Consider the following 15,296-nt stretch of genomic DNA (forward strand, 5'->3'; position numbering starts at 1 on the left):
AATGGTGGAGCAGAGAGCAGCATCTAGTGGTAAAAGGGAAGGTGAAATTCCGAAAGAGGACCCCCCCCCCCCCCCCTACCCGTGTGTCTGTGTGTGTGAATGTTTTAAGATTCTGTCGGTGCATTCATTCGACATGTCGTTATTAAACAATCATTGTCAATTAACACTCTCATAACTTTAGTTTAATCAATAAAGGCCTTTTTGTGTGTGTTAGTTAAGTATGTTAAGAGGGTGTTAAGGCCATTTCAGAAGTGGAAAATCCATATTAATAAAAATTAAGGGTTGTTGTTTCTTCTTTATGAAGTGTATATTTACAAGATATTTAGAGCAAAGGATGGCATTGTAAATTCATATACATCATGAATAACACTGTACAAGTTGAAATTGAAGTTGCTAAGATCAACAAAGGGATTGACCTAAACTGTGGTGTAATTCTGAGCTCTTTCTAAGGCCATTCATTCACAACGACAACATTTCTATCACCCACTACTAAACCAATCTCCTCTCCTCAGGAACATGACTTTATCAATCCCAAGTTATAAAGAACCCTCTCTGATCTAGATCGAAAAAGATTACCGAGCGAAAATCTACTGCTTTCTGGGGATGGAGCTTTCGTGCTGAATTCGTCGTCTTTGACACACAGTATAGTCAGCCCAATCTCTTTTCGAACCGCTTCGATCATCTCACTCTTGACTGAATTCCCAGATCCATCTGTTACGTAGAACACATTGACAGCTTGAGAACCTCGGGTAGTAACTTCAGCTCGAGTGACTGAAAGACCATTTTCTCTAAAGATTCGAGTCACATCGGAAAGGAGTCCAACCCTGTCATCACTGCAAAGTTCTAGTCTTATACCCTGAGTATTTAGGAGAGCAAAATCACATAAGACATGAATCCAGAATGCAAATTTATGGCAAGAAATGTAAATGGACATCGCTTTTCACCTCGGATGTTCGCCTTCGAATGGCAGCCTCTAAGCAATGGATTACTCTTTGCCTCTCTGCTTCAGAACTAATAGGGCTTCCATCCACATGCCTAATATAGTACTCCTGCTTAACAAATGCACACCCAGATTAGTTTCGTTGGACAACTTTAAGAAACCAAATTGCATCAAATGCATTACGAAACAGAACTTACCTGAGAAGCCTCTGGTCCTTCAGCAATGACAGTAGCATGGTACACTACGTACTGCATATCAGTCAGTGTACAAACTGTATCAAACAACAACTTGGGACGGTCAGGAGACCTCAAGTTCACAACTGTATATCCCTTATCAGCACAGTTCTCGACAGTCACGAGGGGTTTTCTCCGATCACTTGTCGAGCCACAATCCAAATCATCTCGGTCGTAGTCCCGGTCTGCATACATCATTTGGTGCAGCCTCCTTTCCTTGTGAGTGGAACCCACAGAAACAGCAGTATTGGCACTGCGCTTATCTCGATCCCCTTTTAAGACAAAGAGTAGAAGCTGCTTTATCTTACCAAGCCGATCCGGGTCATCGATTGGAAACCCAGTAGCCTCGTCAGTGATGTATACAACGGATGCCATTCTTGAATTATGAGTCCAAACTTCTGCAGCTACCACATTGCATTTGAGGTCTGTTAGAACAGCAAAAACCTCTGAGAGTAATCCAGGCCTATCTCTTCCAGTCAATTCAATGGTTGTATGTTCCTCGGCAGCTTGAACACCGACCGATCTCCTCAAAGACCGGAAGCTCCGAGCCCTAGGCCCAAGTGACTGCAGCAAAAAATCCATCCATAAACACAAACATAACACCTTATACAACCATAGGACAAGCAAATTTCTCAAATCAACCAACATACACACTGTCAAATAGTCATTACACATTCTTACTAATGAGGCTTGATTGAGCACACATTATGTTCATTTTTCACATAAGAATTCCAAAGCTTTGCTCCAACCTTCTGTGTCTCTTAAATGAGAAGTTAGCCAAAATCAACACATTCAGCAACAAGCATACCATATTATATGCAAAGCAAAAGTGGGAGTTCTGATGTATTGGAAAGCGAGAGGAGGAGAGAGTAAAATCACACAAAATTCCTATGAAAAGCTAATCTAGAATCAGAACCCTCTTCTCAGTTCCCATATTTCCTTATAATTACAGAGGAGGTATTTGAAATGGAGTTTTAAGCTGAAGAAAAATTGTAGGGATGAGTGAAAGAGGGCATTGAAATTCACCTGTTGAATGCGCTCAGCAACATCATTTTCAGAGAGCTTGTTCCCACGTTGATCCGTTACATGAAACACTAAAGAAGAAAGATGGAGAAAAAAAATAGTGAATAATTGTTCAGAAAATCGGAGACCCTTTGTTTCTATTCCCTTCATTCTAAATGGAAAATCCAGTTTCAGGGCAAAAAAAAAAAAAAAAAAAAAAAAAAAAAAAAAAAAACGAAAAAGAAAAAGAAATCAAATCTTAGCTGACCATCCATGAACCATTCGCCATCAGAAGAAATATAAGCTCGTCTGATTATGAGATTCAAATCGTTGAGAACCTGAACCACTTCCAGCAAACTCCCTCGCTTATTCGCACTATCAACCTGAAAATTTCACCGTTGAAATCGGAATAGGACCCAAGACCCATGTCCCATGTTGAAAGAGGAATTGAAGTTGGGAAAAAATACCTTAATCAGAGTGGCTTTTGTGCTGGAATCATTGTCAATGGTGACCCTGGAAAACGAAACCCAATGGAGAGAAGAAACAGAGTAAAGAAAGGCATGATGAAAATGGAAAGAGAGAAAGGGAGAAAAACAGACCTGGGTGGATTCATACGATTGACAAGCTTCTCGAACTCGTCGTGGAGAGGGAGGGAAAGGGACCAACAATCCATAAGAAGAGGAAGAGGAGAAGAAGAAGAAGAGGAGGAGGAAGAGAGGAACAGAGGAATGGGTAAAAAGCGGAGGGGGGGAAGTACTGGAAAAGCCTGCGGGAGAAAGGATTTGGGGAGTAAGTTTTTTTTTTTTTTTTTAGGGGGGGGGGGGGGGAAAGAAAATGGCGTCTCCCAGTTTGTATGAGATACCCTTTCCAATTCTGATTTCTGTTTCTCTTTCTTTCTTTCTTTCTTTCTTTCTTTCTTTCTTTCTTTCTTTCTTTACCTTTGTGTGTGGGTTGAAACTCACCTTTTCTGCTTTCTGCACTCTGCGTTGCTGCCTCAATACCTTTCTCTTCTTCTTCCTTTTTCTTTTAATTAATAATTCTCTTAATTCAACCCTATAATCTAACGTTAAATACCCAATCTCATATGCCTAACTTTAATGTCTTAACATGCTTCTATTAAAACTACAAAAACATGGATTGCTCCAAATTCAGCAACCATAATTATCCTTTATTGTCATATCTGTCGCTCTATTTTCAAAAAAAAAAATTTCAAAATTATTGGAGTACACACATAAGTTGACGTCTACCCTATCATCATCACCAACTTAATTTTGGTTGACCTTCATTTGGTTCCTTCCCTTCCAATTTTTTTTTTTTATTATAAATTACTTAATCTCAACATATTTTTCTTCCCATCTTTAATAGCATGGAAATTTTAAAATTTAATTCAAAAACAAGGTAAAAGATTGTTCCGAAAAAAAAGAAAAATAAATCAGGGTTAGATTCTATCAAATAAGATATTTACTTTTAAAAATAAAAAAACAATAAATATTCCAAAAAGAGGTTAATAGGAAGGGTATCTTCTTAAAAGAATAATTTAACAAAAAAAAAAACCACATGGGACTTTTAATGTACGGCTAGCATTGTCTTGTGGTAGGACCCTCACCCACTTCTGCTCCTTCGCATTTTGGTCCACTTTTTTTTTTTTTTTTTTTTTTTTTTTTTTAATAAAATTAATTAGTAATTAATATTATTTTCATTTTACTTGGAGGGTTCCTCTTCAAATATGGCGATGGTTCACGAGATTGGGAAGTGTAGTATGAAGTCAAAAATTGTGGATATGTGTTGTCTCTATTTATGTAACATTACCCGACAACTTTGCCTTCTTTCTTTTGTATTTCTATCGGTAAGTTCACATGTTAAATTTACGTCGACTTTTCAACATCAATTTTATACAAATCTGACATATAAACTATTTGTTTTTTTTAGATCATTTATTCTTTCTTATCCTTACTTAGAAATTGTGTTTTTATTACTAGACTAAGTTCAATTTAGTCGAAACATTTATATATTTTAATACTAAATTTATGTATTTAAAATGACTCGAATTAAATAAAAAAACGAATGGAATTTGAATATGTAAAATTCAAGTGGGTTGGATGCCTCAAAAATAAAATGTAAGTTATTTGGATAATTTATTTTGAAAAATATAAATAGGTATATTTAGTATTTAGTTATAAATAGATATAATTAGGAATGTATGTATATATGCATGTTAATTTTGAAGAAGAATATTGAGATGACTTGGGATTGTTGGTTGACCACTTGGAGAATACATCCAAACTCTGTGTTTCTTTAAGTTTTTCATCCTTTCGTTTTTCTATGATGATTGTGATAAGATTCCCTTTTCCGGATTTTTTTTTTTTTGTTTTTCAAACTAATTTTAAAGTTTTAAATTTTCTCTCCTACTAATAATTTTTTTTAATACCTACTTTTATTAAAATTTTATTTGAATATTTGGAAAAAATGAAAGTAATAATAATAAATTTATAGTGAAGCAAGTCAAATTTGAGGGTATATTTGGTAGCTTGTTTTTTTTCTAGGTTTTGATGTTTGGATGTTAGCTTACTTTTGTTAATTTTTTTATTTACTTACTTTCCATTTCTAGCTTCATCGTTCTATTTAATTTACAATTTAAATATTTTAATTTTACTTTTCAAATCCACTGCATTTTGGCATCTCAATATATATATATATATATATTTTTTTTTTTTATGTTTTTTACTTGAATAAAAATCGAAAATTTACACCCAAATTTAACAGTAAAAACTCCCAAACTAAACAAATTACCAAAAATGAAAACCTGCCAAAGTAGCCTAAATTTTTATTTTAATTTTTCTCTTAAAAAAAATGAATTTGAATTTTGCTTAAATAGATTCGAGATCATGAAAGTCCTATCATAATTACCATGTAAAAGTATGTGGTCTAACACTATTACTCTATATTCCTTTCCTAGATTCTCACTTTAATACGTCAAAACAAAAACTTTTGACTTTTTAAATTAATAATAATTTATTTTTATTGATTTGGAGATTAATTTGATATTTTAATTATGTGGAGTGAAGTAAGATAATTAAGCGCTTCAATTATACATCGATTTGATATTGATTATGTGGAAATTTAAAAGAAAATAAAAAATTTAAAAGAAAACAAAAGCTTGTAAAGTTAACTAAAGGACAAGGGTCAACTGAAATGGAGGACCAAGGGAAAACAAGATATTCCTTTTTATTATTATTATTATTTTTTAAAATTTTGATTATTATTGTTTAAAATGAAATAAGTTATTTAAAAATGTGTGTGCTCTGGTGCAGGTGGCTTTCTAGGTGTATCCGAGTCAGCCCCACGTATTCATTTGCGTGTTTGAAGACGTCCACTCATTTTAAATGGAAACCAACGTGAGAATCCATCACTCAAATATACATCACTATTATTTTGTTTATAAACAAGAAAATACAAAATTATAAAATTGATTAGATTTTGATGGATAATAGAATGAATGGGATAAAAATATACAGGCAACGTGGCAAGATATGATTGGGAAGAGGAAGGATGGTATTATTCCTACGTCAAATTTAACAATAATTTTGAAAAATAAATAAGGAGAGTAAAAAAAAAAGAAAAAAGAAAAGAAAGTGAAGCGTAATAAATGAGAGGTTGGAAGGGGGTGGGGGAAGGGGGTGGGGGAAGGGGGTGGGGGAAGGGGGTGGGGGAAGGCACATTGGCACATGGGGTGGGGAGCAGCATGCCATTCACCCATTAGTCTCTGCTCACGCTGTTCTTTTTTCACAACAGATTCACATCTCACACCCACAACTCGCCTTTTCTTTTCTTCTTTTCTTTCCTTTTTGAAATAACTTCATATTTATGATTAACCATCATTTTTAATTTTGGAATCAATTGTTAAATAATAGTATACAAAAAGAAAGAGAGAAAGAAAATGATTGATTCTGAATGGACCGGTCCGATCCGAACAATTCCAATCTTTTGTTGTGGTCCAATAATCAACTACATTTTGGACCACCCACACGTATCCGAATCTCAAATCAGGCCCACTTTGATTGTGATTTGGTGCACCCACGCCCACTTGCAAGGAATCAAATAGAGGAAATCAAATAGAGCTTGGGCTTTGTGGGCTTCCTGGGCTTCTTTTCTTAAGGAAGAGGAAATTATAGTATATCATTACTTATTTCTAAATATATATATAAATATAAATATAAATAAATAAACATAAACATTTGGTCTCCATCAATATACACCACAAATTTGGAATGGATACATTATTGATGGAGCAAGTTTCCAATATTATGTTCACATAAATTACTAATATTACAATCATTTTTCTTTTCTACAAATTATTTATGGAACAAAACAAACAAAATCAGATCAATCTTGCAGTGAATCAAACCACTCCTCCTCAGAACTCCCCACCTGCATGTTACCAGTATCACACTCTATAATCAAATTTTCTTTTCAAACATATATTTCCATTTTAAATTCAAATTCAAATTCAAATTCAAATTCAAATTCAAATTCAAATCCAAATCTGGATGATGAGGACCAAAAATTTACCTTAATTTGATCAACCGAAACACACCGCAAATATGAAGTAATCTTCAATCTTCAATCTTCAATCTTCAATCTTCAATCTTCAATCTTCGCCTTCTCTTTCCTTCCACTACGCAATTCTTACTGCTATTTTTAGGCCTACAAATCCCGTATCATCTCGATTCTTGAGAGTTGTCTTTATCAGGAGCTTGGTCCTGCTCCAATGCCGCCGCAGAGGGGTCCCGACTCTGCCCTATTTGGTGATAGATTTGGGAATACGAAGGCGGGTTCAACATCCCTCTTACATTATTCCCCTCCTGCGAAAGCCCTAGCTCCAGTCCCGGTATTTGCTGCTGCGGCTGCTGATTCCCGATTATCGTTGGGAAATTCACGGATCCCAAATTCATCCCCTGAAATTCGAATCCATGGAACCCGAATTTGGGCATAATCGAACCCGGATTCTCGCTGACGAACCCCGGCCCGATTCCGCCTAGGGACGGCCAGAATCCGGGCGTACCCATGTGAGATCTGTTCAAATTGGCCCCCATCATCGCCCAATTCAGTCTTGGGACGGCGTCAATTTTGGGGGTCAGGGTGGCGGACGCAGAGACGGAGGTGTCGGGGTCCGAGAGGGAGACGCCGGCGGCATGGAGGGCAGAGGCAGGGATAGTACCGGAGCCAGTGGCGGCGATGATGGAGGGCTCAGCTTGCTGGAGGAGCCACTGGATGGTCTCGCCGTCGGTCTTATGGCCTAATTCGCGGGTCAATTGGAAGACGCGGGCGGCGCAGAGGGCAGGCATGCGGATCCTACGGCCACGGCCATCCACTTTCTTGTGGCGGTCTTTATTGGAAGTACGCTTAGGAGCCAATTGTTGTTGGTGCTTCTTGTTTTGATCTTTGTTTGGGTTTGCAATTATGATATCCGAGGATGGTGGTGTTGGAGCGGGTGATGATGGTGGTGGTGGCGCTGCTGCTGCTGCTGATGGCTTCTTGTTGTTGTGCTCTGCCATGTCTGCTAATGGGTGTGGGGATGTTGGGGGTGGAGGACCCAACAAAGGTGGGTTCCTCTGTGTGGACTAATGGGGTTTATGAGAGGATCAGATTTTGAGAGCAGAAAGAGAGAGAGAGAGAGAGAGAGAGAGAGAGAGAGAGAGAGAGAGATAAAAGAAGAGAAAAAGAAAAGAAAAGATGGGTCCTCCCCCATGATTGAGTTCTCGTTGTTGTTGGAACCTTACACTTTGGGTCAGCTCACCCTTTTAGTCTTCCCCTTGGCTGCCTCACCCCTCTAATTTGGATTTCCCCCCTTGCTCTTTTGCTTTTTATTGATTGCCTAAGATTCATATCCCCGTTAGAATTTGGAATTAGTCATTCAATTATGATTTTAACCAAATTCCAAACTGTTTGGTAATTTTTGAAAGGTTTACTCGTTTTGTGCCACTAATTAATGTTGTTGTTGATTGAATTGGTGGGGGTTTCTTCCTATCCGATGCAATGTTTTATTATGTACATAATTACTTGAAGACGAGGAGTGAGGAGGGTGTAGGATTCAACGTTACAGTCAACTCAACCAAAGGGTAAGCAATGATGGGGACTTTTCTTTCTAATAACTACTATTAACCCTCTTCACACCCACTTGGAAATTAGCTTTTTCTTCTTCTTATTATTATTTCTGGTTTCATCCTAACCTAATTATTTTTAGAGCAATTGTTGGGATGCCTTTTCAATGGCACAAGGAAAGTTACAACCAGATTTCAAGAGATGGATTTGGACGGGCTCCAAGGATGATATATTAGTATGTGCCTCTACTATTAATTACTTATATTGTTATTGTTGTACGTGAGAATGGTATATGAGAATGCCAACACAACTACATAGCCCTTTGTTCGTTTGATAAATAAAACGAATTACATGATAGAACAAGAAAACACATTATCATCACTGAAGGTTTGATTAGGATAAATATGATGCAAAGAGTACTGAGGAGGATATTTAAACGCAAAGTTTTGTTTCTCTTGCTTTCCATCCTTGTTCTTGTTGTTGTTGTTGTCGCCGCCGCCGCCGCCCGGTTTGTTCGCTGATTTTTCTTCTTTCTCTTGCTTCTTATTCACCACCTCTACGTTCTTCTTCATTTTCTTTTTAATGGCTTCCACCAGCTTGGGAGGATCCACTATTCCCTTCACCCTCACTTTCGAACTCTCTCTATCTGCTTCCACTGCCATTACTCCTGCATTCATCACTCGTATATTTTAATTAATATCACCAATCAAACAAGAACAAAATAAAAGAAAAGAAAAGAAAAGAAAAGAAAAGAAAAGAAAAGAAAAGAAAACAATCTGACCCTCCATTCTTCCGATGCTCTGCTTGATGTCATTCACACAGCCTTCACAGTGCATCCTCATTTTGAGCTCCACGGTCTTCACCTGTATTTTCAAATAGAATAGAGATGAGATGAGAGATTATGTGAAGAAATAAAAAAAGAGGTGAGGGTTTTACGTACCTCTTCCTTCTTAGGAGGGTCAGCCTTGGTTTGGTTGGGGGTTTCGGGGAGGGGCTTAGGAGAAATAAGTTGGGCATTTTTGGAGTACTTTCTCCGAATCTCTTCCAATATCTTGTTAGGCTTCAGCTCCTTTCCCTTTATTACCACTTTTGCATTCCCCACATCCGCCGTCACTTCCTCCACTCCTACAATTCATTCCCACAAAATAATAATTTTTTTTTTTTTTTTTTTTTTTTAATTTTCTCTTAAAAACAAATTAATAATTACTAATAACTTAATTACTTACCCTCACAACCTCTCAAGTATTTAGACACCTTGGTTTTGCAGGAGTCACAGTGCATGTAAACTTTCAGCACCACTTCCGTTATCTTTTTTCCCTCTTTCTTCTCTTCTTCTTGCTTTTTGTTTCCACTTTCATTCTCACCCTTCAAAATTTCCTTCATTTATCAATTACAAAATGTTAAATTAAATAAATAAAAAGCAAACCTTTCTTTTTCTTCCATACCTTTCCCATCTCTTTCAACTCACTCACTCATTGATTGATTGAATTCCAATGTTGAAAGTACAAGCTCGATGAGACCCTAATCTTACTGCCCCATATATATATATATATATATATATATATATATATATATATATATATATATATATATATATATATATATCTCAACATTGTAACGTAACACTTCATTTTTTACAAAATTAATTTTATTTATAAACTCACTACTTCCTTACATGCATATTTATTCATTATTTTCCTCTAAACTCGTAATATTTAATGGACAAATTGACAGGTTAGGTAATAATTTTATTATTCATTTTTACCGTATGTTTAATATTGCATTTTTTTCTTCTTTCACTTTTATAAAATCAGGCTTATTAAGGTAAAGTAGTTATTACATTTATTTAAATAATTTAATTGCTGATACTTGTATTTATTTTACTATCTGGAGATCAGATTTTGCACGTTTTATTTCCCCTTTTTTCTTTAAACATTTTATTACTTCATTTAATTGGAATCGATTAATTGTAAGAAAAATGTCAGCTAAAATTTAACCGAAGGATAAAAATTGAAGTGAAGACAATAAATAATTAATTAATTAAGTAATCAATACAAATCATGTTTTTTCTTTTTTCAAAAAAGCACCTTTAAACAAAATTATGAGATCTTTCTATAAAAAAAAGAAAAGAAATTAAACAGCTCATTAATGTCAATTAATACTCTTTTATTTTAACCATTAAATATATATATATATATATATATATATATTTTTTTTTTTTTGTCTCTCAATTCTCATCTACTTCTTTGATCTGGTCGGCTTCCTCCGGTAGGTGCATCTTCTATTTGTTCTTCCCCGTCGCCGCTACCTCCTCCGGCGGCGTTTTCTTGTCTGATAACGGTGACAATTTTATCGACTCCTCTTCGGATGTGGGCCACAAGCTTTTGCACTTCAAAAACTCCCGTTACTCGTATCAGCTCAGGGTTCTCCTCCTCAACTTCTACGCTTTCAACCCCTTTTTCAAATCATAACTATTTCAACACATACACATTTCTCATTCTACTCCAAATCTACTTTATTAACCACCATACCTTTCATCTTTTGGACACATTTCTTCATTTGGTGTGTACAGCCCTTACAGTGAACTGTATATCGTAGCACCACGCTAACCTCCTACAATAATAAATTGTTTCTAAAACATTAAAAAGGAGAATTAAAAAGCTTCAAATTTTTTTTTTTTTTTAGAATTTAACCTCTGCTTCAAACTCTTGTTCAACGGGTTTTCTGTTTTTGCGTGTAAAGTTCAATTTCTTGAAAAACCCCATTTTTCTGGTCTTCTTGCTTTCTGTTCACAATAAGATCGTATCTCTCTTTTCTTTTCCTAGTTTCATTTAAATACTAATCCTAATCCATCAACCTAATTAACCCCCCAAATATAAAATATCATCCACATTTAAGTTTTCATTAAAAACCAAAAACAAGCATGCATTGTTCTTTCACTCTTCCCGATCAAAGTAAAAGCTAGATTTAAAGAAAAAAACATCACCATTTTATTTGCATTCATTCAATATTTAATCTTTAGATTTTGTAGTCCACTCCAAATATATATGTTTTAAAAAATTTAAATATAGAGTAAGATTGAATGTTATTTAAACATAGGATACACGTACCTCAACACAAGTGTATTCCCCTATGTGGTAAATGTTAGAGGAGTAGAAGATGACACGTTCCATGCACACCCCTGACACTTATACAACACCTGTCATCCAACTCAACCATTGCGCACACGTTTCTTGCTCTTCGTTATCCACGTGGCAACCAACTCACCGCTATTTCTCTCTCCTCCTTCTAACTCGGACCCACATCCTTCTGCCTCTTGACCCCTTCATCTTTGCCTCTCTTCATAATACCGCTCTCTCTCTCTCAAATCAATCTGATACTCTGTTCTTTCATCTTCTTACTCCAAACTAAATCGTAGTGGAAAAATCTAGAATTGAATCTGATGTCGGGTGTAACTCTGGCGGTGGCTCCACGAACAGACCCAAATGACGCGGTGGCGCCGCAGCAGAAGCCGCTACGGCGGCACCAACAAGAGCAGAACTCGGTTGTTGGAGGGGTGATGGGATCTCTCCGCGTCATTGAACTCCAACTGGTTGCTTTCATAATGGTGTTCTCTGCGAGCGGGCTTGTCCCCATTCTCGACCTGATTTTCCCTGCCTTCACCTCCGCCTACCTCCTCTTGCTGGCACGGTTTGCATTCCCGTCTCACGGCCATGCGTCGGGCGCGTCGCAGGAGATCTTTCAGGCAATGCTAAATGTTTAGTACGCCCAAGAAATTGGGAGTGTAGTTCGATTCGTTGACTGATTGATGTTTAAAACTGCGGTTTGTTGTTACAGGGGAGCAAGTTGTTTAGAATGTACGTGGTGGTGGGGACCACGATAGGGCTGTTCCTGCCACTGGCATATGTGTTGGGTGGGTTTGCGAGAAGTGACGAGCATGCGGTTCGGTCGGCGACTCCGCATTTGTTTTTGTTGTCGTTTCAGATTCTGACGGAGAATGTGATAAGTGGGTTGTCGTTGTTCTCGCCGCCGGTGAGAGCACTGGTGCCGGTTCTGTACACGGTGAGGAGGATTTTCGTGATCATGGATTGGATGAAAGATGTTTGGCTCAACAAAACCTTGCCGGCCAATGCACCCATCAACGTATTTTTCTTCTCCTCCTCCTCCTCCTCCTCCTGTTCCTACATTATTAATTACAATGGGTTTATTTAGTTTTATAAAAATGGCAGGACATAGCATGGTTCTGGTTCGGAAGGACATTGGCGGTGTCTAATTTTGCGTACTTCTGCATAAATCTATTTGGATTTTTAATCCCAAGATTCATTCCAAGGGCATTCGAAAGGTATTTTAAGGACCGAGATGACGAGACTCATGCCAAAATCCAAGAAGATAACCTCTCTTCCGCTCCCCCTAAATCTCACCCCTCCTATAAGAAGACCGATTGATTTTCGTTTTCCCCCCCCTCTAATTTTCATCTTTTTACTACTATGTCCTTTTTATGGTCTGCTTTTGGTCTATATAATTTTTAATGCTCTCCTTTTTCGAATTTATATTAGATCAATTAATTTTGGATATATATATACGTACAGACAAGGAAGTGATGTATAAATTCTCTGGATTCCACTGCTCCCTACTTACCCGTCTCTCAATATATTTCGAAGTTGTTAAATTTAATGAACAGGGTTGATTAGTCCTTCAATTAGTATATTAACATACAGTGAGGATCGAGAACATGAATTGGGCTTTTTGGTATATAACACCACCTCCAAAACTATAAAATTAGGCTTTTAAATTCAGTAGGTTCAAATTTTAAAAATTGAAGTACCTAAAAAAGATGGTCCTCAGATTCGGACGCGTGGTCTGGTGATTTTGGTCGGTTGTTCTTATCCAGAAGTGGTCCAAAAGACTATTATGCCCCTAAAAACACAGTAATAGATTTGTACGGACCTCTTTGTCGTGGGCTCACTTTTGTATAATATTAAAATGTTCTTAAATGTCGTGGGCTCACTTTTGTATAATATTAAAATGTTCTTAAATGTGGAAAGCTGTGGCCCGGTCAATACGAATATGTTGCGCTGGGTACCAAATTTCTCTGGCTCGACCTCACGCGCTTAAAACGGTCCCACCTTTGTGATTACATTTCCTTTTTTGCTGTTTACTTATTTTTAGAAAAATATATATATTAATAATTGTTGTGGTTGCGCTTTAAATTTCTTAATCCTATTTTTATTGCACACCCTTTTAAATTAATTTGAAATGAGTTGAGCATCTTTAAGGCTCTTAAAAGATCCGCATTCCTATGAAAATAATCTATTTCATTTTTAAAATTTAAAAATACTTCCCTTTTAAAAGGGAGAAATGTAAGCGTATTTTATGGTTATTGTCCCATGGGAATAAATTTTAGAGAGTATTTTAGATTTATTCACCTTTTCTCCTCTCCAATATATTCATCTCTATCCATTATGAAAATTCAAGATAAATCAGCAAATTTTTAATTGTTCCCACGTATTCATATCCACTGCATATTATAATCATTATAACATTATTTGGGCTCTGCCTAAATCGTCTGAAGTTAAGAATTTGCTCCTTAACGGCTCTCATATAGCAATAGGATCACAACATCCGGTATCACAATTCACTAAAGCATTACGTGGGCTCCAATCCACAATTAATGATAAGCTACCAAATCCTTAACCACCTCCACATACGTACACAATCATGTCATCTTATATTACAATCACTAGAATATCAGATAGGTCGGTGATGACCTACCAAACCTCCCATCGTGCTTCGTTCGACACATAATCATTTTACGAATACTAAATCATACATAGGGTAGGGTAAATTGCATAACTAAATAACCTATCATAATTTGTCTAATCTTATAAGGTATTCAAATAACAAAATTGCAAATTTTGGTATCAGTGTCTTCATCCAACCAAATTAAATCTCTCCTTAATCCTCCTTGGCAAGTTTAAAACGCCAAAAGACTAGTTGAAATTGAATAAAAGCCTTTAATTTTAGAACTCTACAACTTCTGGAGAATAAGGTGAAGGATGACTAGACAATATATTCCACGTCCCCATCCTAAAAAAATTTAAAAATGATTCCAATTTTGTCCTAAACTAGGAAAAATTCGATCCTCACTTTGCGTGTGACATAGTATTGAAAATGTTATTTTTTATTTAATACACATATATATATATAATGAAATTGAAATAGAAACATATAAAAGGGAGTGAAAATTATAGGGTTTGAAGAACAAATTGTTCAAAAAAAGTAATGACTGAAATCGTCAAATTTTTGGGTCTATTCTTTCAAGAATTAATTCCACAAGTAAAGAAAAATAGGTGATTGTTAAGCCCTTGTACTTTTAAAAATATTTATCATCCTCCACATATTTTGTTAAGCCCTAAAACCTAATCTACTTTTGTTTATGCCTCAACTTTTGCACTATATTATATATATATATATATATATTTGATAATCAACGATATAAGAACTTAAAACTGACGAGACTGAAGGTATTAGGCGAGACGAGAAATATATATATATATATATATATATATAAAAGAGAGATCATGATGTTTTTTTCTTTTTAATTAATTATTTAAATTGAATTACAATCTCCAAGGACTCCGAAGTAATAATATTTTTAAAAAAGAAAGTGGCACAGTGAAATTTGGTTTAGTTTATTATTCAAATCCCAATTTGTTTAACACGCGCTCTCTCAGCGCGTAAGTTACAGGAAAGTTGATCACAGTGTGGGTAAATTATAAGCTTGATATTAGAATTTATAAATTGGCAGTGGCGTCTGTACTAAACAATAATGCAAGTTTAAATACTGTTATGGTCTAAGATTTTCAAAATGCTTTTATTATTCTGCTTTTTAACTTTTATTCATTTTAATTTACTTTTAAAAAGTAAAGCATATTTATCCAAATTTTAACAAAATATATGATACAAACCTTGCAATGCAATTCTTTATCCAATTTTAGTGAATAATACATCATGTCAAC

General features: G+C 35.9%; 4 protein-coding genes and 1 long non-coding RNA gene across 7 annotated transcripts; 1 reads left to right on the forward strand and 4 right to left on the reverse strand.

The window, feature by feature from the left end:
- Positions 1 to 265: 265 nt before the first annotated feature.
- Positions 266 to 2,954, reverse strand: LOC111794849 (ACT domain-containing protein ACR4). Of its 3 annotated transcripts, XM_087129147.1 has the most exons (8): positions 2,898 to 2,916; positions 2,775 to 2,860; positions 2,643 to 2,688; positions 2,444 to 2,558; positions 2,200 to 2,267; positions 1,138 to 1,737; positions 945 to 1,052; positions 266 to 856 (listed from the first exon to the last, which is right to left on the reverse strand). In XM_087129147.1, the coding sequence occupies exons 2-8, from the start codon at positions 2,846 to 2,848 to the stop codon at positions 509 to 511; spliced, it is 1,359 nt and encodes a 452-aa protein (XP_086985273.1). In that variant the 5' UTR covers positions 2,849 to 2,860; positions 2,898 to 2,916; the 3' UTR covers positions 266 to 508. The 3 variants fall into 3 exon arrangements, with proteins under 3 accessions (XP_086985273.1, XP_086985272.1, XP_023532784.1); XM_087129146.1 differs by having other exon boundaries at positions 2,775 to 2,954; XM_023677016.2 differs by having other exon boundaries at positions 945 to 1,049; positions 2,775 to 2,951.
- Positions 2,955 to 6,381: 3,427 nt separating this feature from the next.
- LOC111780116 (transcription factor TCP20) lies at positions 6,382 to 7,867 on the reverse strand. The gene is made up of 2 exons (XM_023660412.2): positions 6,745 to 7,867; positions 6,382 to 6,603 (listed from the first exon to the last, which is right to left on the reverse strand). Exon 1 carries the CDS (start codon positions 7,728 to 7,730, stop codon positions 6,894 to 6,896), a length of 837 nt encoding a protein of 278 aa, XP_023516180.2. The 5' UTR covers positions 7,731 to 7,867; the 3' UTR covers positions 6,382 to 6,603; positions 6,745 to 6,893.
- Positions 7,868 to 8,576: 709 nt separating this feature from the next.
- LOC111806368 (Heavy metal transport/detoxification superfamily protein) lies at positions 8,577 to 9,660 on the reverse strand. The gene is made up of 4 exons (XM_023691645.2): positions 9,504 to 9,660; positions 9,218 to 9,402; positions 9,059 to 9,140; positions 8,577 to 8,944 (listed from the first exon to the last, which is right to left on the reverse strand). The coding sequence occupies exons 1-4, from the start codon at positions 9,658 to 9,660 to the stop codon at positions 8,625 to 8,627; spliced, it is 744 nt and encodes a 247-aa protein (XP_023547413.2). The 3' UTR covers positions 8,577 to 8,624.
- An 819-nt stretch (positions 9,661 to 10,479) lies between these two features.
- Positions 10,480 to 11,558, reverse strand: LOC147790060 (uncharacterized). Its single transcript, XR_015423130.1, has 3 exons — positions 11,388 to 11,558; positions 10,809 to 10,890; positions 10,480 to 10,732 (listed from the first exon to the last, which is right to left on the reverse strand). It is a non-coding gene; the product is annotated as an uncharacterized LOC147790060 (long non-coding RNA).
- A 61-nt stretch (positions 11,559 to 11,619) lies between these two features.
- On the forward strand, positions 11,620 to 12,972 carry LOC111808420 (uncharacterized). Its single transcript, XM_087128924.1, has 3 exons — positions 11,620 to 12,022; positions 12,115 to 12,420; positions 12,507 to 12,972. Exons 1-3 carry the CDS (start codon positions 11,720 to 11,722, stop codon positions 12,720 to 12,722), a joined length of 825 nt encoding a protein of 274 aa, XP_086985050.1. The 5' UTR covers positions 11,620 to 11,719; the 3' UTR covers positions 12,723 to 12,972.
- The last annotated feature ends 2,324 nt before the right edge of the window (positions 12,973 to 15,296 follow it).

This window comes from Cucurbita pepo, chromosome 12 (assembly GCF_057944985.1).
Source record: "Cucurbita pepo subsp. pepo isolate OVF chromosome 12, ASM5794498v1, whole genome shotgun sequence".
Lineage (NCBI taxonomy): Eukaryota > Viridiplantae > Streptophyta > Magnoliopsida > Cucurbitales > Cucurbitaceae > Cucurbita > Cucurbita pepo.